This window comes from Malaya genurostris, chromosome 3 (genome assembly GCF_030247185.1).
Source record: "Malaya genurostris strain Urasoe2022 chromosome 3, Malgen_1.1, whole genome shotgun sequence".
Classification (NCBI taxonomy): domain Eukaryota; kingdom Metazoa; phylum Arthropoda; class Insecta; order Diptera; family Culicidae; genus Malaya; species Malaya genurostris.
The window spans coordinates 138,651,796-138,677,727 of record NC_080572.1 but is presented as its reverse complement, the minus strand read 5'-3'; the positions used below and the strand labels follow the sequence as shown (position 1 = coordinate 138,677,727).

The 25,932-nt window shown below is 38.2% G+C and overlaps 1 protein-coding gene across 5 annotated transcripts in view; it reads left to right on the top strand.

The window, feature by feature from the left end:
* LOC131438980 (protein unc-79 homolog) overlaps positions 1-25,932 on the top strand; it is a 676,107-nt gene that overhangs the window by 286,800 nt on the left and 363,375 nt on the right. For 4 of the 5 annotated variants that reach the window (XM_058609436.1, XM_058609433.1, XM_058609434.1 and 1 more), the window contains one exon: positions 12,517-12,634. In XM_058609436.1, the coding sequence (XP_058465419.1) occupies positions 12,517-12,634 (118 nt within the window). Of the gene's footprint in view, positions 1-12,516; positions 12,635-25,932 lie in introns of those variants that run through there. The other variant, XR_009231033.1, reaches the window with a different exon arrangement.

Here is a 25,932-nt window from a genome sequence, read left to right as displayed (position 1 = left end):
GACCTAGAAAAATTTTCATATTTTTTCTAAGTCCCAAAAAGTCGACTTTTTCAAAAACATTTTTTTTTTAGATGACACTAAATTTCGACGTTCCATGCAATTCTAAGCCTTTTGGCATCAAAATTTTTTTTCGATTTCGAAAATTTCATGTACTCCCCCCTATGGTGATTTTTCAAGATATATGAAAATTCCACTAAGTGGACTAAGAAGGCTTTTTTTTTAGATTAGCATCACTGTTCTCATACAAATAGGCAACGCAAATGTCAAGCACTAGTTTGGAAAAATGATGCTGACTGTGTGACATAAACACTTAAGCATGCTTTTGTGAACTACTCGAATCAATCTGAATCTATTGGTGTCAAAATTAGTATCCAAATTTATTTAATAAAAGTATGAAACATATTTCCATGAGACTGTTATTAAAGAAGAGAAAGGCATTATCACACCACTAGGTGGATTAAGAAGGGTTTTTTAGATTAGCATCACTGTTCCCATACAAATAGGCAACGCAAATGTCAAGCACTAGTTTGGAAAAATGATGCTGACTGTGTGACATAAACACTGAAGCATGCTTTTGTGAACTACTCGAATCAATCTGAATCAATTGGCGTCTAAAATTATTTTATAAATTTATGAAACATATTTTCATGAAACTGTTATGAAAGAAGAGAAAGGCATTATCACACCACTAGGTGGATTAAGAAGGGTTTTTCTGAGTAGGGTTACGGTACCTTCATTCATTTCAGCTCCGTATATCAATAAGCTGAAATATGGTGCATTCGTAAAGATAATAACACCAGTATTATGTACAATTATGCCGTAATCTGATTTTTCAGAGCCGAAACAAAGATATTTCATCCGATTTTATCATAATTTGTTTATTGGTAGTCGCGTAATCCTCAAAATAACGTGGTAGCTCCACAATTGAAATGATTATTAGTACAATAACCCTATGTAAGATGAATGCATTTCTATAGCCATAAATTTCAATCTTTTATTAGTCTGGATTATTCTAAACATAAAATATAGTCAACACAAAAATTTCACAAGATAGGCTCATGCAAATGCAATTTTTCATGTACAAACAGGTCTTGATACCAGATAACAAATTGCATCATTCAAAAAGATTAAAGAATAATTTCAACGAATTCTTAGTTCAATAAAATATAATCACTTGTTCAAATAGATAAATAGTTCGTCTTTCCGCAAAAATAATGCATATGCATGTGAAAGATTAATTCAATCAACCTTTCACTATACACCTTCTGAGCAAACACCGTAAAGTACAGCGGTAGAATACATTTTCGTCCGCAACTGTAAAGTACTTTTTCATCCGCAGTAGAATACTTTTTTTTCGTTGGCGGTAGGAAGCTACAGTACATTTTTGAAATCTACGGGAGTTTCAAGCAGCAGTAGAAGGCCGTACCATTAAGAAAAGGTTTGAAAGCTACTGTCGGGCCATTGATCAAGTTCAAAGATCAAATGGCTGTGACTTTTGGTTCCGGAGATATGATTGTATAAGTGACGTAACCGACAAAAAGTGTTGTATTTGAACGCGCTCAATTTTCTCAGAGATGGCTGAACCGATTTTAACAAACTTGGGCTCGTTTGAAAGCTACTGTCGGGCCATTGATCAAGTTTGAAGATCAAATGGCTGTGACTTTTGGTTTGCCTTTCTCTATAGAAAGGTATTAGAATTGCTGGAAAAACCGACTTTCGAACGGAGCCTCGGAGATCCATAGTGTTATATACCATTCGACTCAGTTCGTCGAGATCGGAAAATGTCTGTGTGTGTGTATGTATGTATGTGTGTGTATGTGTGTGCACTTTTCGAAGATATTTGAACGCGCTCAATTTTCTCCGAGATGGCTCAACCGATTTTAACAAACTTGGGCTCGTTTGAAAGCTACTGTCGGGCCATTGATCAAGTTTGAAGATCAAATGGCTGTGACTTCTGGTTCCGGAGATATGATTGTATAAGTGACGTAACCGACAAAAATCGTGCTATTTGAACGCGCTTTTCGAGGTGCTTAAACTTTTGAGCACTAGAGCTTAACGAAAATAGAGGTGATCCCAAAATGCTGGCACCCTCATATATATATATATATATATATATATATATATATATATATATATATATATATATATATATATATATATATATATATATATATATATATATATATATATATATATATATATATATATATATATATATATATATATATATATATATATATATATAAGAGCGATAAAAATCAATGTGTTTTGTCGGTTACGTCACTTATACCATCATATATCTGGAAACAAAAGTCACACCCATTTGATCTTCGAACTTGATCAATGGTCCGACAGTAGCTTTCAAACGAGCCCAAGTTTGTTAAAATCGGTTCAGCCATCTCTGAGAAAATTGAGCGCGTTCAAATAGCACGATTTTTGTCGGTTACGTCACTTATACAATCATATCTCCGGAACCAAAAGTCACAGCCATTTGATCTTCGAACTTGATCAATGGCCCGACAGTAGCTTTCAAACGAGCCTAAGTTTGTTAAAATCGGTTCAGCCATCTCTGAGAAAATTGAGCGCGTTCAAATAGCACGATTTTTGTCGGTTACGTCACTTATACAATCATATCTCCGGAACCAGAAGTCACAGCCATTTGATCTTCAAACTTGATCAATGGCCCGACAGTAGCTTTCAAACGAGCCCAAGTTTGTTAAAATCGGTTGAGCCATCTCGGAGAAAATTGAGCGCGTTCAAATATCTTCGAAAAGTGCACACACATACACACACATACATACATACACACACACAGACATTTTCCGATCTCGACGAACTGAGTCGAATGGTATATAACACTATGGATCTCCGAGGCTCCGTTCGAAAGTCGGTTTTTCCAGCAATTCTAATACCTTTCTATAGAGAAAGGCAAACCAAAAGTCACAGCCATTTGATCTTCAAACTTGATCAATGGCCCGACAGTAGCTTTCAAACGAGCCCAAGTTTGTTAAAATCGGTTCAGCCATCTCTGAGAAAATTGAGCGCGTTCAAATACAACACTTTTTGTCGGTTACGTCACTTATACAATCATATCTCCGGAACCAAAAGTCACAGCCATTTGATCTTTGAACTTGATCAATGGCCCGACAGTAGCTTTCAAACGAGCCTAAGTTTGTTCAAATCGGTTCAGCCATCTCTGAGAAAATTGAGCGCGTTCAAATATCTTCGAAAAGTGCACACACATACACACACATACACACACACACACACACACACACACACACACACACACACAGACATATTCCGATCTCGACGAACTGAGTCGAATGGTATATAACACTATGGGTCTCCGAGGCTCCGTTCGAAAGTCGGTTTTTCCGGCAATTCTAATACCTTTCTATAGAGAAAGGCAAAAATCAAGTTTTCTGAAGCGGGCAATTTCATTTTTTCCTTGCATTTTTATTTCTAGTTATATCTTTATTTCAAACGTATGCATTTCTAAGGGATTCTTCAAAGAACTTTTTCAAGTCTCTTCAACGGAAACACAGAAGCCTTTTACTGTAATCTAGCCATGCATACAATATATTTAGACTGTGTTTACAACCCAATAGAAGCTTTACTCAAATAAGGACAAGAAGAAGTTTGAATTCCTCTCCGAACCTTTTGTCGATGTTACTATCTTTAAAGATGTATTTTTATTGAACGATCAGAATTGGTTGTATAACTCTTTCCCAACTAGAAAAATCAAATGTCGAGTTTGAAGAAATCGTTGAGTATTTCACTACGTTTTGAATTTCAGTGACTCGAAGTGGAAATCATTTTTCGTCAGAAAATTTTTATAAAGTAAATCCAAAGCAAAAGAATAATTCATCGTAGAATCTATACAAGCTGCGTTGAATTTTAATTGATTCCGGTAAACATGAGGATAAAAAATACAAATGGTAAACTTTTGTTTTACTAATATACTTGCTAGTATGCTTTCTAGCGATCATCATCAGCACAATTTCGAATAATTACATAATTTACTGAAATTGAAAAGCTAATAATGATTTCAGAAAGATATAGTCTTCGATACCTGAATATTTTCCATGTTTTGGGCAGTAAGCCTAATGTTTTTTCGAGCACACTGAAATAAATCGATTTTGTGGGACCAAAGATGATATTTTACCAGGTTTTAATCCAAACCGACCAAAATAGCAGTAATGCTCTATAGCTTACCAATCTCTTGTATTTACAATTTTTATGTAAATGTCCTCAAACTTCGGTATGGAGTGATAAATAATTCAGTATAAAATTATGAATAAATGAGTCTCAGCTCAGCTCTACCGATCGATCGGTAAATGATACTTTTTACTGATCTTATTGTTGAGCTGTTCGAAAGTCAGCAATATTTTACCGATTTTTTCTTATTAGAGGAGGGTGGCCCAAACTTCCCACTGTGGGCTAAGTCGCAATTCCAGCGTTTCTCAGATATAGCGTGGGTGTTAGCTCTACCTAACCTTACCTAACAATTATCATAAAGATTTCCGTTTGACAGAGTCAGTGCAGTTGAAATTATTTGTGTATCAGAGACTTAATTTCCTTCGAGTTTACTGAAGTGGCTCTAGGCATGTAAATATACTAGATATTTTATAACACTAGGTGCATTTGTTTCTTGGGAAGCTTTCGATTGATATAACCGATTTTGACTCAATTCTGTGTTTAGTGCGTAACAGATCGAAAAGTGTAAAAAACGGTAGTGGTCGGAAGTCAACACTTTTCAGGTGGTCCTTAGGTTGCTGTCAAAGAGAACGCGATATGCGAAGCACCAACTTTTCTCTTTCTAATGCGACAACTTTTGAAAAATAATATAAATGAACAATCAGCTGACGAGGATAGCAAGACAGCGATCATACCAATGGAAATAAATTTGGATGATCTGCATGTTATCACACAGTAAAAAACTTTTTTTAATACATATGATTGACGGTAGAACAAATAGAGTATAGTGAATCTAACTATGGCAGTTTAAGTTACTATTCTAATTTGTTTCTTTAGTACTGTGTTTAATTATTGATTGTATTTTATTGTTAACCGCACTCATTAATCCGTTAATTTGTTCTTAAAATAACAAAACCTTCTAACTGAATGAAAAACTCACTCGGAATGGAAATACTCGAAACTCTGCCTTTCGAGTATTTCCATTCCGAGTGAGTTTTTCATTCATTTCGATCGAAATACTAATTGATTTTATTATTTTGTTCATATCACGGTTTGAATTATTTTACACGTATAAATATGTCATTTCGGAACTAGTCTTTCAATTTTATACGAAGTTAGTGAAAATCGATCAAACCATTTCAAAAATATGTTTCGCCCACTACTTTCCGGAACCAGTAAAGTCGAATTGAGTTTACTTGTCCATCAATTAGCAAGTCCAGAAAACATGAATAATTTATTGAACTAATCACACAGTCACTGTGCGAACTAAGTGAACTGATTCACTTTCACGGTATTAGACTCTCGGCCCTACTAGCCTCTGTTCAAAAGTTGATTCTCACAGCTATTACATAATTTCTTTATTTGAAATACATAAATAATTCTGCAACTTAATAATATAAGCAATGTACTGCGCTTACTGTTCTTCGATACCACTGTTAACTACCGCGGTAAAGTACATTTTTCTATCGCAATCATCTTCTTTTTTCTACAGCGGCAAAGTACATTTTTCTACCGCAGCGAGTCACATTTTTTGTGCTACAGTAGCGCGAACAAGGAGACAGTAAAAATTAGAAAGATAGAATTTCTACCTACCTCAAGCGGCGGTAATTTCGGCGGTAGTTTTTAACGCGATACTGCTTCGCATGCCTACTGTAATAGAATTTTAGTTTGGATGCAGCAGCGTGGTACAGTACGAATAATAGAAAATGTAAATGTGGGTTAACAGACTACAGTAATAAAGAAGGGAAGGCTGTTTGCATCACTCACAAGTACCCGCTTGTGAAGCAGCGATGTCAGATCTACGGAAATCTCCGTAGATCTAAGGATTCGACCATTTTCTACGGATCTGCGGATCCGTAGACAAAATCTACGGAAATTGGATTTTTTCTACGGGAATCTACGGAAATTTAAATTTATCAACGGAGAACTACGGAAACTAGTTTTGTCTGAAGCGCAAAAAAAAGGTTTTCACCGCGAGAAAAATGCCAATCTACGGAAATGACACTCCTACTATCTGGCATCGCTGTTGTGAAGTATTTTGGCAACCGGCATACTAATTAGAAGTCAACAAATAAAAGCAGGAAAGTTTAGTAAATATTTTCCTAGACTCCACCATTTTTCTAGAATTTTTTTTAAATTTTTGGTGGTTAAAGTAAAAAAAGCGATTTTTTACGAAAAAATCCTCAGTTTGTAGCAGTAAAATCCCCCTAAAGTAACAAACAAGAAAGGAAAAGGAACAATCCTCTGTCTGGTATTTACATGTAGAAAGTGTGTACGAAATTTTAAATTAATTGGTAAAGTAGTTTTCGAATGACGATGGAAACCGACTGTCAAAGCCTTCTTTTCCTTTCGTTTGACTTAATCGGATATTCCTCAAGCCGGGGGCGGCCCGTTTTTCATAAGGTCATTTGGCATAACGCTGTTTGGCATAATGCCATTTGTCAAAATAATAATTTGATTTCCAATATTTTAATCTAATGTAAATTTTCGTTTGTGTTTCGATCGAGTGATATTGTGCAAGGAAAACTCGAACGAAATATGTGAATTTCATATTCGGTCCAAATATTTCGATAATATTAAGTGAAATAGCATTATTATTTTTTTACTTTTAAAATTATGTAGTGAATAGCACACTATCATTTTATATAAGCAAGTCACTTAGTGCTAGCACAGTATTCTGTTCGTCATATATGATTCAGGCCGAGATGGCCGAAGGCCGCGAGTGCGCCGGCGACCCTTCGTCAGAAGCGCCGGTCACTGTGTGTGTGTGTGTGTGTGTGTGTGTGTGGGCGGGGGGGGGGGGGGGTCAGCGTCCCCACAGGAATCACCTCTGTCTATTTACGGGTGTTTGTCCGGATTACCCAAAGCTAGGAGCTATCTCTCAGTTAGGTCGGACATCAGGTCATTAAAAACGATGCGCGTAGCCGTAGATCTTTCAAAATTGCAGTAAATTAGAACAATTTCTATTAAGCAGCATGTTCATCTGTTATGCCAAATAACTGTTATTTCAAATGACCATTATGCCAAATGACTATTATGCCAAATAACCATTATGCCAAATGGCGTTATGCGAAACGGTATTATGCCAAACGACTTTATGTTAAACTGCCCTATGCCCTATCCAGCACTCACGCAGTAAAATTTAAACTAGTTTTATGAATATAATTAAAAATATTCATGAGAACATATTTTGTCTATTTTTTATATCGATGAATAAATAAATAAAAGAAAATAAACAAGTAAATAAATAAATGAATAAATAAATAAGTAAATAAATAAATAAATAAATAAATAAATAATTAATTAAATGAATAAATAAATAAATAAATAAATAAATAAATAAATTGATGAATAAATAACCGGAACCCGGAACCGGTATAATCGAAGTAGGTTCGTACGGCCACCAATCACCATGACGTACAAACTCTACTAGTTTTTATTCTAAACGACAATCTAAATTTTTGTCGTATCCTAAAATATTCAGTATTTTTTGGTAGGACCATTAGACAGTTGACCCTAAGATTGGGAGTAACTGTTATGAGTCCAGTTTAGAATTTTTTACGGCTTTTGTTTCGCCGGTTTAAGTGACGGTGTACAATATTGAACACACTTTACCCTATACCTCCGGAACCGGAAGTCAGATACGAAAGAAATTTAGGAATTTCGTATGAGACCGTGAGATCTTTCATTTGAATTTAAGTTTGTGGAAATCGGTCAAACCATCACTGATAAAAGTGAGTGAGATCCGTTTTGGAATATATGACCACTACTTCTGGTGTTTCCGGAACCGGATATCGGAAACCAGGATAGCCGAAACCGGTTTGTTTAGTTGCCTACTGATAATGGCTATCGATTTGTGTAGTTTTGAGACCAGTTTAGAAAATTTTTCACGGTTGAATAAATTTTGACGTTTCAATTCACGGTGCACGTGTATTGCAATTTAACGAGCATTCTCGAAATAGTAACCTTTTGTCGTGAAATTCGCCAAATGGAAGAATGGGCAGAAATTAATCGTGAATATCTCGACTTGTATTAAAGGCAGCAACATAATTCTTTCACTGTTTCATCAAAAATATGATCAGGAATTTAGGATAATATTTTGAACAGCGTGAGATAACTACAAACAACTCAAAAATTAAATTTTCTCAAAATTTTAAAACAACGTGGAAAACTCTTTACTTTTGCATGGGTTTTTCGCGCAAGGACGACGATTTTGAGGTAGTCAGGCACATATCTTCAACTGAACGTTATAAAAGGGGAATCGTGGTCGAAATTCGATCATTTCTTCTCGTGTGTAGGATGAAAGTAGACATCGGAGCGAGTAGACGCATTCAAACAGCGGCATCGGAGAGTGCACCTTCTGCGAGGTTGAAAACCTCAAACGCTCAGGTCGTAGTTCTCATTTGCCTTCCGGTCGTCAAGGTGAGAAGACGCATTAAACCAGTTTTGCATCATTTGGCACTGCGAGCGGATGTGTCGGTTTGTACGCAAAGCTAATTTCAATTCAATTCAAGAACGATTGAATCAGCTGCTGATGGTTGCATTGGAGAGAAAGAAAACAAGAAACGAAAAGTTGACAACATTATATAAAATCAGCCGTTCTAATGGCTCTAAATGTTATCTAAAGAACTACTAAGATTACTTCTTTGCAAATCGAAGGTAGAAATCATCAGTTTAGTGAAAATCCAAAATAATTTGATTTGCTTTGTGCACTTTTCGCTGTGCGAAAATCGTTCAAGATAAATGTCCCGAACTGTGCTTAATATCGTAGAGAATACCACAATTTGGTCCTTCTAAAAGGCAGAAATGATTCCTGTACAGCACCTTAATAGTTTCTTTCAATGGAATTTGCAAATCCGAAATGAGATAATCGACGTCAAAAATCATTAAAAATTTTAGTAATGAAAAGGGGGAAAGTTTTGCAATTCAAACATTGGATAAACTATGAATTCGAATTCGAAAGTGTAAAGAAATCGTATCAGTTTTATTCGTATTCACGACATCCAGTTATGTCTCTGACATTACATACCCGTACTTTTTTGAAACGAGAGGGGGTTACTGTTATGTCTATTTCGAATTTTATATGATTCCTCAGAGTGATTTTGGTATATAACATATTTGCCATGGGTGACATCAGTTTTGAAACTGGTTTGCTATTCTTTATATTTCAACAGACTATGTTTTCAAATGTCTACTTGTGATAACCTCGTTGTTACCTCCGAGTCATCATAGTACCGATGAAAACTTTTTCTTTCTCGCCAAATACTCGAATTTCCCTGCAACTAGCAAGAGACATCAAAATAAAATCAATATGAAATCGTTAACGTTATCAATTACTTTTGAAGGTCGTGAGATTTTTTCTCGTATTTAGAAGTAAAGTTGAAAAGTGAAAATAAACATTTTTAAATCGTTAACAAATCTAGATCTTTCCAGTAGATGTTTAAGCAATTTTTGAATATGGATTTTAATGCTTTGATTTGTAATATAACTTCAATGATCTTTTATGTTTTCAAAATCGAATTCAAATTTTATGAGAACGCAAAATGATTCATTCGTGATACATATCAAATATGTATTCTCATTTTTTTGCGTTGAGCTTGTTTTTAGCAAAATACCAGCGAATATTTGTACCAGTCATGTGCCAATCGCATATTTTTCATATGTCAGTTTCATTCTTGCATTTCTAATAAAAAAATGAAGTCGATCACGATAGACTGCTGCATGCAAATGTATAGGTGATAGCTTAAAAATTTTAATTATAGCCCTAACATTTCAATGACTAAATAATTCTGAAAATACAAGTATTGTTCTGTGTACATTTGAGCATTTGTTAAGCATTTTTTTGTGTTCTTCCAGCAATTGAAGTCGATGATAGATGTCGGTAGTTGGGATGTTATAATGCTGAAGTCATCGTTTTCAATTTGAAGGGACCCCTGTATTACAAAAAAATTTCTTATTTATGCCACACTCCAATTGAGCAAGCACTATGAACATTATCGAGTCGTGCCAAGATGTCATGCTAAGCGGTCCTGCGCTCAATTTTACAAATGCTCAGAAATCATAGCATCATTACATATATGAAAAGAATACGATGTGTAAAAACCGTCTAGTTTTGGCCTCGAAAGAAAAGGCCCAATTGAAGTGTTGAAATATACATTTTGAGCTTCCCGATCGTTCATCATCCTTCATCTACGTTAACGATGTAATTTTTTCTGTAGTCTTTATCTCAAAGTGGGTTACGCCTCTATCTTCTCACATAGTGCTACTTTTTTAACGTTTTTCATTAGGATTGATTAGATTTAACCCTGCTCAAAAGACAGTCTAGATACATTTTGGAAAAACAAGATATGTAAAGTGACTTTAGTTGATCAAAGCTACATAAATCTTAGATGATGCTGCCAGCTCCGAATACGATTTGGCGCGAAATTCATTATTCGCATTACAGAAACAGAAATTTACTCTTCAGCGCAAAAAAAAACAAACAAACGTTCTCCTGTACAAAAACACCTGAAATTCATCCCGATTCTGCAATCCGAGGGATTTGTGATACGAACAAATCTACACTTTCGTTCGAGTTCGAATTTCGCATTCTTTATTCCGTTCGACTTGTTTGATTCGATCGACTCTCGTTCGAGAACACTTGAAATTTCGAACACTAACCATCAAAGCTGTCAACACTATTTACACGTTCTATATTATTTATTTTATTAATTTCTTAGTAAACGAAACCGTCACGTTTTCTATTCAAATGTACATCATTTGAGTGATAAGTTGAAATCATAACATAACATTTCATTTAAAACTTTCGAAATTCATTTGAAATCTTCATATTTTAAAACATGACGCCTACAATCATGTTGCAAAAATTACCATCGTTGCAGAAACACGCCTGAAGTTATACCCAACAACGTCAAGTGAATTACGTTTAAATTTGAGCGAAATCAGTCCAAATGGATCATGATCCGAAAACTTATTTTCCCAAATCATGACTCGTTTAGCTCATTTCTAGTATCGGAATTTTGCCCGTGTAGTGTTATTATAACACCTCTAGTAGGTTTATGTCAGACTTATAGTGATTTTCACTGTCGGCTAGAAAAGATTGCGATGCGATGAGATTGCGACAAAATGCCTCAAAGATAGCGAAACTGTCATTCCCATCGATTCAACCCCTTCGACCACAAGCCAGAAAAAAATATTTTTTAAATTGACCGTTACAATGACTAATTTTTTATTTATTATTAAGAAAACTTCAGTCATAATGAATTCATATTGATAATGCGTATGTGGCAGATTACGGCTACAACTTGCACGGATTTTTTAAGCGTGTGCTCTTTATTTGACATAATGTACGATTCAGACGATCCGCCTCCTTCCGTCACCGTCACCAGAACGTCAGCTTCCGTCAAAATTAGTTTAATACTTTCTTTACCGGAACGTTCACACGCTCCGTCTGTCAAGATGTTCCGTGACAGTGACGTTACGTGTGAATGGCTCCATAAGAATGCATGTAATTAATGTTGACGGTGCCGGTGACGGAGATTGACTGTGACAAAAGAAGACGGATCGTCTGAATAGTACATAATGGTTATTTTGTGCTTAGTATGTTTCGTTTTCATTTATATTTTGTATTAATCGACGCCTTGGTTTTCAAAACCTCGTGCTTTATTTGATTGTGCTATTTGTCTACTCTAAAAAGTTGGTCGTCTTTGACAGATATACATTTGTTGATGCTTTCGATGAACAATGAAGTAACAATTGTCGCTAAGGAATTTTACCAGTTGAAAATGCAATTGGCCTCAATCCAACAGCCGATTATTTTTTCTTTTGGCTCCAATGCTAGTTAATTTCAATACAACAGACAGCGAAGAGGTTAAAACAACTGTCCAATTTTCTGGCAGCGATGCCAGGTGAAATTTTAGGCGTCTGCGTATTAGAAATGGTCCTATGCGACCTCAATATTTAGAAAAAACCAAACGAAAACCCTACAGAAATAGCAAAAGTCATTAAAATGGACGAAAGTTTATAAAAATTTCGAAAATCTGCAAAAAAGTCGGCTTAATTGCAAAGTCTGCTAACAAACGAAATTGCAAATTTACATACCAATCTGCAAACCTGGCATCAGTGGTTCTGACGCTCATTATTTCGCTATCCTGCGACGATTCCGTCGCATTCTATGTCCAGCTGAAAACCACTATAATGTGAGAAAAATATTCAGATACACAGATGTAAGTTTATCATTGATCCATATATTATGTACTCGAAGTGCTAAATCATTGTTTGATAATAGCTTACAAATCAACCTTGTTCAATTTGCAGATAATGACAGCAACTGTAGAAACAGTAAGCGAACAATTAGACTTAGCTGCCATCATCCCTTCCGAAAAAATCGTAACCGCAGTAGCGAGATCAGTTACACTATCCGATGCAGATGTAGGTAAGTATGCCTGACTTAATTACAATTTGCGTAAAGCCTTTTCCATATACTCGTCACATTTATCTGTCGGCCCTAAGAAGCATCATTGACAAATCTTTCATAATACATGTTCCAATCTCCAAAAAAATGTCTGATGCATAACATCTTAAGGAGTGTATCGATAAGTAGTTAGCAACATTCAAACAGTTATTACTCTGAAATGGCTTAATTTTTTGCAGCGTGTTTTGCGGTGACATGTTTGTTTACATGTCAATAACAGCTGCGCAATCGATTGGTTTCGGTACGGTTTATCGTTTCAATGATGAGCTGAAATGATCAGGAAACGCGAAAGAAAATTATGCACACTTGGTGCACAGAAAGTGGTGTCACGTACAACGAAATAGAAAAACGGGTGAAAGTGCACCACACCAGTGTCAAAAATATTATCGAGAAGTTCGATAAAACTTGAGGATTTGACCCGGTAGGAAAATGGGTCCCAGTCAGCCCGGCCCGGAAAATCCATTCAAATCTAAAATTTTAACCGAAAGGAAACTAACACAAAAAAATACCGAGCCATTCGTAAGATCCATTTAGTTTACAGTTTACGGAAGTTGTTTGACAATTCAGCAATTATCGTAAGATCGGCATCAATTCAAGTGGTTGAGTACATCAGGAAAAACCCATCGGCCAAGCAGTTCAACACCAGCATTGGGATGATTCAACGGATCAAAGTTCGGAACTCCATGAAAACGTACAAGAAACAGAAGGTGCCGAAAAAGTCCCTGGTGCAGCAAGTTCAGGCCAAAACAGGAGCGCGAAAACTGTATAACCGGATTCTACAGAATAAAGACGGATGCATCCTGATCGACGACGAAACCTACACCAAGTAAGACTCTCGAGCGCTGCCCGGACCGCAATATTACACGAAATCGGTGTACCAGGACCTGGACGACGCTGACACCACGGTGACGATGGAAAAGTTTGGGCAGAAGGTGTTGGTCTGGCAAGCAATTTGTACCTGTGGTTTGCGGTCGTCGATTTTCTTCACGAAGGGCACAATTAACGCCAAGGTGTACGAGCAAGAATGTTCGAAGAAGAGAATGCTGCCACTGCACAGAAAGCATAAGGCTCCTCCTCTCTTCTGACCGGATGTGGCTTCAGCCCACTACGCCAACTCCGTTCTGCAGTGGTTGGCAAAAAATAATGTACAATTCGTGGAAAAGGACATCAACCCACCGAAGTGCCCGGATTTTCGGCCAATTCAATACCTTTCAATTGTCAAGCGGCACTTTCGGAAGGAAGATACAGTGCCCCAGAACATGCAGGAGTTCAAAAAAAATTGGACAGTCGCCACCAGGAAAGTCACAAAAGTAACTGTGCAGAATTTAATGAAGCATGTCAAATCCAAAGTGCGAGCGTTTCATAGAAACTAGGATTTTTTTCAATATAATCAGTGAAATGCATAAAAATGTAATTTTTCTACAATATATCGAAAACTGATTTCAAAATATGTTTTTCTTTCGCTTTTCATTCAATAATCAATGTTGCTAACTACTTTTCCATATACTCCTTAAGCAAATGTTGGACAGAAGGTGAAGTAAATTATTCAATGATTTCTTCCAATTATTTGAATTTAAGCTGATTAGATATTTGAGCACATAGATAAAATAAATATTGTGCACGGTTAAATTGAGACCATTATTACTAAAATAAAAGAAACAAACTGTCCCACCCGCAGTTTCTCTTCATCCTACGCGAGAAGCAGACGTGAGCTTGGCTTGCTATTAAGATACACTGATCGTAGTTGTATTTTTTTTAATCAATAGTATAATATATATTTTTAGGCACACTGCTAAAGCTCTAAGATGCCAAGGGTATTTTCTAATCTTAATTAACGACTAACTTAAAACTAGAATAGTATCATTAGATTATGTCGTCTCGAATTTTCGAAAAAAGCTTTTAGCTGGCGTTCGGCAGTGGTCGGTGAATTGAATATTGCATGACTTGATGGCGCTATCTATGGCCGCTTCCTTTCGGTTCGTGTGGGTCCGCGGGAAACACCCTCAGGCTACAAAGGCCCGGCGGGTGGCCCGCATGCTGGTCATCGACTGGAGCGTTGGACCGTTGGCGGTGATGGTGATGTTACGAAGAGAATGAAAAATAAAAAAAGTAAATATTGTAGAAACCGAGGTAAATAGGGGGTATGGAAACAAAATGTCTGAAAACGATGAAGATCTAATTAGTTGCCATCGAGATGGTGAAGAGACGGGGAAAGGGGGAACGAAAAGTTAGTGACACAAAAGATCTTGTTAGTTCCAATGAAGATGGTGGACAGGGACGGTGATCGAGAGAATCGGGCGGATGTTAGTGTCGAACCTGTAGGTGGAGATTATACTTTCTGAACGAGGTATAACAGATTACACTTGGATATTAATGTGTTTGAGGTACTGGTATATAAGAAGCATATAAGAGATATCCCGACTAGCCAACACATCTCGGACCGGAACTTCGGGTGGTCTACCTCGGGCCCTTAGGGAGTCCTTTAATAAAGATCTGGCGTCACGATACTCCGTACACGTCCATACGACATGCTCGATGTCCTGATAACCGTCGCCACTAGCGCAGAGACCGCTCTCCACGATTCCAATACGCCGGAGGTGCGCGTTGAATGTGTAATGGTTTGACATGAGCCGAGACATCACACGAATGAAGTCACGACTCACGTTCATCCCCCTGAACCAAGGTTTCGTCGATACCCTAGGGATAATGGAATGCAGCCATCGTCCCAGTTCGTCATTGCTCCATGAAGTTTGCCAACTTTCGAGAGTTTTCTGACGAGAGATACTGAAAAATTCATTGAAGCAGATTGGTCTTTCATAAATATCACCTTCTAATGCGCCCACCTTAGCCAATGAGTCTGCCTTTTCATTTCCCGGAATGGAACAATGCGAAGGGACCCAGACTAACGATATTAAATAAGACCGTTCAGATAAAGTTTGCAAGTGTTCCCGTATTTTCCCCAGGAAATATGGGGGATACTTTCCTGGCTGCATTGCCCAGAGAGCTTCTATTAAGCTTAGACTGTCCGTGACAATGAAGTAATGGTCTTTGGGCAAGGTTTCAATGATCTCAAGGGTGTACTGAATAGCAGCTAATTCTGCGACGTAGACTGAAGCCGGATCACTGAGTTTGTACGAAGCGGTGATGTTCTGATTGAAGATTCCGAAGCCTGTGGACCTGTTGATGTTTGATCCGTCAGTGTAAAACATCTTTTCACAGTTGACTGTTCTGAATTTATTATAAAAAAGGCGGGTGGGTAATGTCAGAGACATAACTGGATGTCGTGAATACGAAAACAACTGACATGTTCCTTAACACTTCCGAATATCAATTAGTTGATCAATTGTATAAACTATGCGAGCATTCCCCTTTGCACATTTTTCGCAAAAACAAAGAAGGCTTCACTTTTTGTTGAGAGGCTTGTTTCTACCTGATTTCATTTGTAGCCTTTTCACTAATGGGCGGTTCTAACGGCTATAAAAATAGCCGCATTCAGAATTTTAATGTTGATTATTTCATTTCAGATTTGCATAATTGATTGAAACAAACTATCAATATGCTGAAGGGACTCGTTTCTAGCATTCAGAAAGGTCAAATTGCGTAATTCTCTACGATATTAAACTCTAGAACATTTTTCGCAAAAACAAAGAAGGCTTCACTTGATCTCGTTTACTGTGAGTTTCACACAGCGAAATGTGCACAAATCTAACCAAACTGTTCTAGATTTGCAGTAAACTAAGGATATTTCCCCACGATTTGCGAACAACAAATCCTAATAGTTCTTTAGAAAACTTTTAGAGCCATTAGAACGGCTGATTTTGTGCAATGCTCTCCACCGTTGTTTTTTCACCAATGCTAATGACTGGCAGCTGTGACGTAATCGCTCTTGTCGAAAGCGAAACTAATTGTGCAGACGACACAAAACACATCTGCTCGCAGTGGCAGTGACAATCCAAACTGATTGAATTTTTGTTAAGAGATTTCCTTTTATGTGATTTCGTTTGTAGCTTTTTCACTAATGGGCGGTCCTAAAGGCTATAAAAATAGTCCTCATACAGAATTTTAATGTCGATTATTTCATTTCGGATTTGCATAATTCATTGAAAGAAACTATCAATATGTTGTAGGGATTCGTTTCTAGCATTCACAAGGACCAAATTGAGGAACTCACTGCGATATTCACCACTTTTTGGAACATTTTTGCCGGACGATTTGTTGTACAGCAGCAGATATTTTGTTCTCTTCCATAGAACGGGTTATGATTGGCTGGTGTTGACATGGATCAAATGAGACAGGTTTTTCAATAGTGTACTATTGAAATACTTCAATGCTTTTGCTATACACGTTTAAATTGAAAAATTTCGATTCTATTGGTAGTTAGATTATATAAATCCTTTCACAGATCACTGAGCTATGAGCATTAAAAAATACGAGAAAGGCAAAAGCGCCTTATGAATTATCCTCTTTGATACTCGTTTATACCAAACATTTCAGAAAAGTTTAATTTTGAATTATTTGAGACTATGTCACAAAACAGAAAATTTTATCATAAAATTGTGATCATATTTCCGATGGCATGACGCAAGAATTATGTTGATTCATTAGATACAACAATAGATATTCACGATCAAAAACTTATCACTCTCTCAGAGGGTAAATTTTGAAAAGGCACCCCATAGTAAAGTAAGTCGTATTCACGACAAAATATTTGGGTCCACTTGAGGGCGTACGTGATCCGGGATTCCACGAATTTCTACTCTCATGGATGTGTCGAAAAACACAGTAGAATCAGAAGTATCCAAGAAATGAGCACGGTTGGAAACAAACAGAGAAGGATTAATATTCTGAGCCATGTAATCAAAATACAAGGACATAAAACGGGTCTGAGAATAAAGCTCGATAAGCCTTTCGAAGTTTTCAATCACCATTGGATTCAAGATATCGCATCGGATTAGCAATCGATATGAGAGATCCCAGAATCGATTTTTCAACGGTAAGACGCCCGCGAGCACTTCGAGACTCATCGTATGAGTCGACTGCATGCAACCTAGGGCAATACGTAAACAACGATACTGAATTCTTTCCAGTTTACTGAAATGGGTGTTCGCGGCGGATCGGAAGCAGAAGCATCCATATTCCATTACGGACAATATTGTTGTTTGGTACAGCCTGATCAGATCTCCTGGGTGGGCACCCCACCAAGTTCCGGTTATTGTGCGAAGAAAATTGATTCTCTGCTGGCATTTTTGTTTCAGATACCTAATGTGACATCCCCAGGTGCCTTTGGAGTCGAACCAGACCCCGAGATATTTAAATGTGAAGACCTGAGCTATGGTTTCACCCCCTAGTTGAAGCTGTAATTGTGCTGGTTCTCGCTTTCTTGAAAATACGACCAGCTCAGTTTTCTCCGTAGAGAACTCGATACCCATTTGAAGAGCCCACGTCGACAAGTTGTCGAGGGTATCTTGTAATGGTCCTTGGAGATCGGCAGCTTTGGGTCCTATAATGGACACAACGCTGTCGTCGGCAAGTTGTCTTAGCGTGCAAGATGTGTTGATACAATCATCAATGTTGTTTACGTAAAAGTTGTATAAAAGGGGGCTTAAGCATGAGCCCTGAGGAAGACCCATGTAACTGAATCGTATTGTCGACAAATCACCATGTGCAAAATACATGTGTTTCTCGGACAATAGATTATATAAAAAGGTGTTCAAAACCGGCGAAAGACCATGCTGGTGCAGCTTCTTAGATAGGATATTTATAGAAACTGAATCAAAAGCGCCCTTGATATCTAGAAATACTGATGCCATTTGTTCTTTACGAGCAAATGCCATTTGAATTTCGGTTGAGAGCAACGCAAGACAATCGTTCGTTCCTTTACCCCTGCGGAAGCCGAATTGTGTATCTGACAGTAAACCATTAGTCTCGACCCAATTGTCTAGACGGAAGAGAATCATTTTTTCGAACAACTTCCAGATACAGGAAAGCATAGCAATCGGCCGATACGAATGGCTGGTGTCCCAGGTTTTTGAATGGCGATAACTCTCACTTGTCTCCAGTCGTGTGGAACAATATTACCCTCGAGGAACTTGTTGAATAAATTCAGCAAGCGTCTTTTGGCAGAGTCAGGAAGATTTTTCAACAAGTTGAATTTAATTCTGTCTAACCCCGGGGCTCTATTGTTACACGACAAGAGCGCAAGTGAGAACGCTACCATCGAAAACGGTGTTTCGTTTGTATTCGAAGTCGCGGCGCGGGATATCTTCTTTTCCGGAACAGAATCAGGACATACTTTTTTATCGAAACCGAATATCCAGCGGTTAGAATATTCCTCGCTTTCGTTCGTTGTGTTTTGGTTGCGCAGTCGTCGGGCTGTGTTCCAAAGAGTGCTCATCGATATTTCTTTTGTTAATCCGTCAACAAACCGTCGCCAGTAACCTAGTTTCTTTGCTTTAACTAAGTTCTTCATTTGCTTATCTAGCGCTGCGTAATTTCTATAATTATCAGGTGTTCCATATTTCCTAAACTTTTTGAATGCTGAAGGATTTTTCCGCGTTCAGTGATGAGCACTCTATGTCCCACCACGGGTTGGGTGGACGAATGTTAGTATTCGCGCCGGGTATACGTTTCGTCTGAGCTTGAATCGCAGTATCGAGAATCAAGCCAGCCATAAACGTGTACTCTTCCCCCGGAGGAAGTTCTTGTGTTGTTTCTAGTTTTTCAGATATCGATATTGCGTAGCATTTCCAATCAATATTTCGTGTGAGGTCATACAAAACATTGATTGTTTCCGATGATCTTAATCCGCTGGCGATTGAAATTACGATAGGCAGATGATCGCTACCGTGGGGATCAGGGATTACCTTCCACGTGCAATCCAACCGTAGCGATGTCGAGCAAAGGGATAAGTCCAGCGCACTTGGTCTTGCTGGTGGTGCGGGAATTCGTGTCATTTCTCCCGTATTCAAGATTGTCATATTGAAGTTGTCGCAAATATCATAGATCATAGCTGATCTGTTATCATTATGAAGACAACCCCATCCCGTACCGTGAGAGTTGAAGTCTCCTAAAACTAACGTCGGTGCGGGAAGAAGTTGCATGATACTGCTGAGCCAGTGGTACCCTACTGAGGCTCTAGGAGGAATATAGATGGAAGCAATACAAAGGTCCTTGCCTTTAATTGTGACATTACATGCGACAACTTCAATACCTGATATCGAGGGGAGGTTAATTCGAAAGAAGGAATAGCACTTTTTCATCCCCAAAAGCACACCTCCATAGGGATTATCTCGATCCAGGCGAATGATGTTAAAATCGTGGAAGTTTAGTGATACATCAGAAGTTAACCAAGTTTCGCACAATGCAAATGCGTCACATTTCAGATTATTTACTAAGTATTTGAAAGGATCTATTTTCGGGATGATACTTCTACAGTTCCACTGTAAAACAGTGATCGAATCCTTGACCTCGTTCGAAAAATTAGCCATCGAAGGAAACAATTGCTGAGAGGAGGGGCCATTTTGCAGTCAGCTGCATCAAAAACATTTTAACTTGTGGTAGGAAAGTCATCAAAATACCTTTTAGGGGGTCAGAAATTTTGAAGACGGAAAATATAAAGTCTACAATGTCACTGAATTTTACAAGTCCAGCACTTGATGTGTTTTCTGGTTCCTTGGGGACTTTCGGGGTTTTGGGTGTCCCCGGAAGTGTTGGATATTTTTTCTCCGATTTCAAGTCTCCGGAACTAGGAGATTTTGGCTTCGTCTTTTCGTTTTTTTTAACAACACTTCCTTCTGCTGTTACTTTTGGAGGGCCTTCAAGAGATATCTTCGAACCCTTGCTAGGGAGTTTAGGAGATGATATATTTTTCCTCTTCCTAAAGCTACGAGTGACAGTTGAAGATGTACCTTCTTGAGGGTCGTCAGAGTCGCAATCGTCCGCAGACAAACAGGTGTAGGGGTTCTGTTCAGGTGGTGTGGCGATTTTCAGCATTTCTGCAAACGAGCGGTTTGATCGTTGCTTGAGAGATCGTTTCAAATGATCTCCACGCAATTTATACGCAGAACATTCTGTGAGGTCATGCGGGGCCGCCCCACAGTAAAGACACTTTCCAATGTCTCTGTCGCAAACGCCATCCGCATGACTCTCTCCACACTTCGAGCAGCGGGGCCGATTTCCACAATGGGAAGCTGTGTGCCCTAGTTGTTGACAACTAGTGCAATTCAAGACCCGTGGTACGAAAAGTCGTACAGGTAGACGAACCCTGTCCAGGAGAACGAATTTCGGCAAAGCCGAGCCGGAGAAGGTCACCCGATACGAGTCCGAGTGGAGATAAGACTTTGTCCCATCCGCAGCGATCGATACTGAATGCAAACGTTTGCAGTCCAGTATCTTAACATTCTTAAGCAAGGGATCTTCAAAACATCCGACCCCACGTTTGATAATGTCCTCGCATGTCAGACTTAGATCCGTGATCACTCCGTCTATCTCGACTTCGCGAGCTGGTATATAAACGCGGTAGTCCCGCGTAAAGTGATCGTTTCGAGCGATCTCATTAGCATGTTTCAGACTGGTCAACGAGTCCCTGAGCTTATCGGGACGAATTTTTGAGATAAATTTCAATTTTGTATATTTTGACGCCAAGTCTTTAGATATTTTCAAAATATTAAGCGGTTTATTCTTCTCTTTGGTCCGGAAATAAACCACATAAAGGCCGGCCGAGGGTGAAGGCTCTTCGGGATACTGTTTAACCTGGTGAGTTTTACTATTTGGAGCAGATTTAGAATCTGTTTCCATTTTATCTTCGGGGGCAGGGGAGAATTTAATGGACCCGCCATAGCGCGGTTGAGGTTCCGCGCAAATTATAGGGGGAGTCAAAATATAAGACGATAAAGGGACACGAAGGGAAAAAATATAATACTTAGCTAATGATCCGTAGCAACTCGGCCGCTGAGGCCAAGCGTTAGTTACAACGACCTCTGAGAATTAATAAGCACACAGCACCGGTTCACGGCACCACACTAAACGTCCGTTCACTGTTCGTATTGTTTTAACACAATAACACCCGGCACTGTCTAACGGTATTTATTGTTTATACTGTATTGATCTACTGCACAAGCTCACGAATACAACAGATTTTATATTAAATGACCTTGATACGGATTAGAATGGATTAACGCACAGCTGCTCTAATGCAAACTACCATCCGATCGATACGAGGGTCTTGAAAGGAATGATCGTAGTTGTAGTCAGAGGAGTGATATTGAAGTCTTTGTTTCGAACACAATTTCTTACTGGCAGGCGTGTATTATTAACAGCTAAGTATCTTGATTAAAATTAATTAGATTCAGTTCTGACGGTCATATTTGTGAATCTCGTTCGAACATTTCAAAATGGCCGAAGGGGGGCAAACGATACCGGAAACCCAATGGATTCTTCAAGTGGTTCTGAGAGTATGGAGGAAAGTGATAAAGCTCCGTGAGCAATTAGAACAAAGCTTTATCCTCCATCGGCCAAACGTCCATATATAGTTTATCTCCGTAAACGCGATATCCCTCTAAACGTGCTAAACATCTCCGATATTCTTCATCGAACATACAACTCTGTTAAAGAGGTTAAGAAGGTTAGCCTGTCCAAACTGAAAACTGTATTTGGGGAACGGAGTGACGCCAACGATGTTGTATCAAATGCATCACTTACAGCTTCTTATCGTGCATATATTCCATGCGAGCTTATATAAATCTCTGGAGTTGTTTATGACGAGGTTCTTGATGTAGAAAGTGTGCTAAGCCGAGGCGCTGGGCAGTTCAAAAAAAGCATCCTTCCGAAAGTTGAGATTCTTGATCGCGAGCGTCTCAAGGTTGAATCTTATAGTGAGCAATCCATTGAATTCGTGCCAGGTAGTGCAGTACGTGTTACATTCTCCGGTACAGCGTTACCAGACTTTCTTAACGTGGATAATGTTCTGATTCCCGTTCGTTTATATACACCAAAGGTCATGCAATGCAGTCGTTGCCAGTCTTTTGGGCACACTTCTAAGTATTGTGCTAAACAGAAAAAGTGCGGTAAATGCCAAGAAGATCATATTACTGACACATGCACGTCTATGATGCAAGCCTGTATTCATTGTGAGGGACAACACGAATCGATCAATTTTTGACCGATTTACATTGAGCGTAAGCAAAGGGCACGTCAAAAGATAATAGCACGTAGTTATGCAGATTTGGTCCGCTCAAATGAAGATGTGACCTCAACCTCCAACTCCTTCAGTGCCCTCATAAGCATTGACGATAATGATCCACAATCGGGAATAGGGACTAATTGTAATTGCGCTATCCCTCCAAAACGTAAAAAACAACTCTCAGTAACTCTGACACTTCCTCGTAAGCGAGGTGAGAATATTCCCAGCAAGCCCAAACAACCATCTCCAACCCTTCCCAAATCATCTTCCAACAAGTGGCCAGGGCTTCCTGTAACACCTGACGTGCCTGGATTTAGGAAACAACCTGATGTGAGTTCCACTGATAACCACATTCATGATGCGCTAGTCGAAGTGAAAAGACTTATAAGCCGAATTCTGAGTCTAGACACTCAGTGGGTTTTATTTATTTATTTATTTATTTATTTTGGGGAGCAGGGAAAAGCCCGATGGAGGTGAAATATAGCAATCTCTCTCTCCAGCAGGCATAAAACCTTCTTATCTTTTGTATTAACAGATTACAATGATCCAACAGATACGTTTACGTTTAAAACTAACAATTAAAACTAACAGTTAAAGCTAAACCACTAACTATATAACAAAATGATGACACAATATTACAGCATTACAGAGCAGCTTCCTTGAAAGGCGGGATAGAAGAGAAAAGTGAATATAAAGATGGAAGAAGAAGGTTAGTTGAGGGATGGTTACTTTAATAGAAGCACTCATTCCAACGTTGACCCCCCTAGTGAAATCACTTTGTGTAAAATGGCCGCTCCTTAATTTATTCTTTCAGATCAATGTCTGAAAAGCGAGAAAAAATGACACTCTCTTTGCTACAATGGGATTTTGGAAGCCTAAAACCTAAAAAAAATATCTTTCAATCCACTCTCAGAGAGATGGATGTATTGGTGTTCACTCTATCAGAAACGTGGCTATCTGAGGGTAGTGAATTCAGTGTTTCAGGTTATAAGCTCATTCGTAAAGAACGCAAAGAACCATATGGAGGTGTTCGCAAGAGAATAGAATATCATTGAATCGATCTTCCAGAAATTGATCCCATCGAATGCGTTGAATGTGCGATCAGTCACAGAGGATTTAAGTTTGCTATTATGTCAGTATACTTACCGAATAATTGTACTATCACATATCAACAGTTGCAGAAGTTGGTAATGCATCTGCCCGAGCCATAATTCATTTTAGGAGACTTAAATTCAAGAGGAACCGCATGGGGAAGCATGATCGATGACAATCGCTCAAAAGTAATTTACGATATAGTAGATAATTTCCGATTGAGTATTTTGAACACGGGGGAGATGACAAGATTCACATGTCCTCCCAATAGTAATTCAAGCATCGATGTATCGCTTGCCTCATCTTCTATCGCTCTCTGTTGTCGATGCGAAACACTGAATAGAGATGGTCGGGTATAGAAATTCTTATACCCGAACCCGACCCGTACCCGAGTGATCAGCAAAAAAATTTACCCGTACCCGATCAATAAGAAAAAAAATCACCCGTACCCGATTAAAAATTACCTGTACCCGTACCCGTATGAGTAGTAAAAAGTTTACCAAAATTCAGGATGGAAAAAATAAAGTTAAAATGCTTGTTTACATTTAAACATATAAATACACTGTGAAGCATGAATAGATTTCCAATGTCTTTGGTACTTTATGCTCATTTACAAATGTCAACAAAAGGGAGCAATATCTACTTAAATTTCTCGAGAAGCATATTTACCCAAAATGTCGTAATACCCGTTGTATTCAATTTGGGTAGGTATGGTTATTACGAAACAGTGCGACTTTTGATCCAATTCTTTAGAACCACAAGTAAGAGTGCTCATTATCTTGATACACAAATAAAAATTCACATTCGAATCACTTGAAAAATCACGTAAAATGTTTCCAAATGTCAAATTGAATTTTATACGTGACGAAAATGAATGTTATTTGAACATACCCAAAAATGAATAGAGTATCATCGGTTCGTTTACGTGAATTGGCCAAACATCAAATAATGTACGTGTATTCGCGGTGTGAAAAATTCAGTTTTGAAAATGGTGAACAGTGAGTCCTTCATGTGTAAGTAGTTTGAACATTCGTGAGAATTTTTTTTGTCGTGAATACGACTTACTTTACTATGGGGTGCCTTTTCAAAATTTACCCTCTGAGAGAGTGATAAGTTTTTGATCGTGAATATCTCCTGTTATATATAATGAATCAACATAATTCTTGCTACATGCCATCGGAAATATGATCACAATTTTATGATAAAACTTTCAGTTGTGTGACATATTCTCAAATAGTTCAAAATTAAACTTTTCGGAAATGCTTGGTATAAATGAGTATCAAAGAAGATAATTCATAAGGCGCGTTTGCCTTTTTCGTATTTTGAAAGCTCATAGCTCAGTGATCTGTAGAAGGATTCTAACTACCAATAGAATCGAAAATTTCCAACTTGAACGTGTATTACAACAATATTGAAGTTTTTCAATAGTACACTATTGAAAAACCTGTTTGATTTAACCCATGACAGCACCAGCCAATCAGAACGCGAGATGTCTGCATCTATACAAGTGCATCCATATAAAAGTTGAATAGTTCATTTTTCCTACCATTTGCTGAGCAACTCTTCCCGAAACAAGATCTTTATAATAGTATACAAATATGCCGTGCGAAACAGAGTTGTCACAGATCAATATGTATTTTTGTCATGATTACTTTAGTATGCGGCCGAAAACAAAAATAAACAAATTGTTAGAACAAATGTTTCCACTTGATTTGCGTATTCTACTTTCCAGGCGTATCAGAACTGGCTAAACTTAAAGCAATCCTAAATATTTCTTTATCACAGTGATGTGGTCGTCCTGAAAAGGACGGGGTTTTCAACGGATGTTGTTACGGATGGCCAGCTGCAGATGGCGAGGGATGATTTTCGTTTTCTTGTTGTCACGGGCAGCGTTACCGGCCAATTCCAACACTTCGGCAACCAAGTACTCCATCACTGCCGCCAGATAGACCGATGCACCACCACCACCGACAAGCTTGGCCTAGTT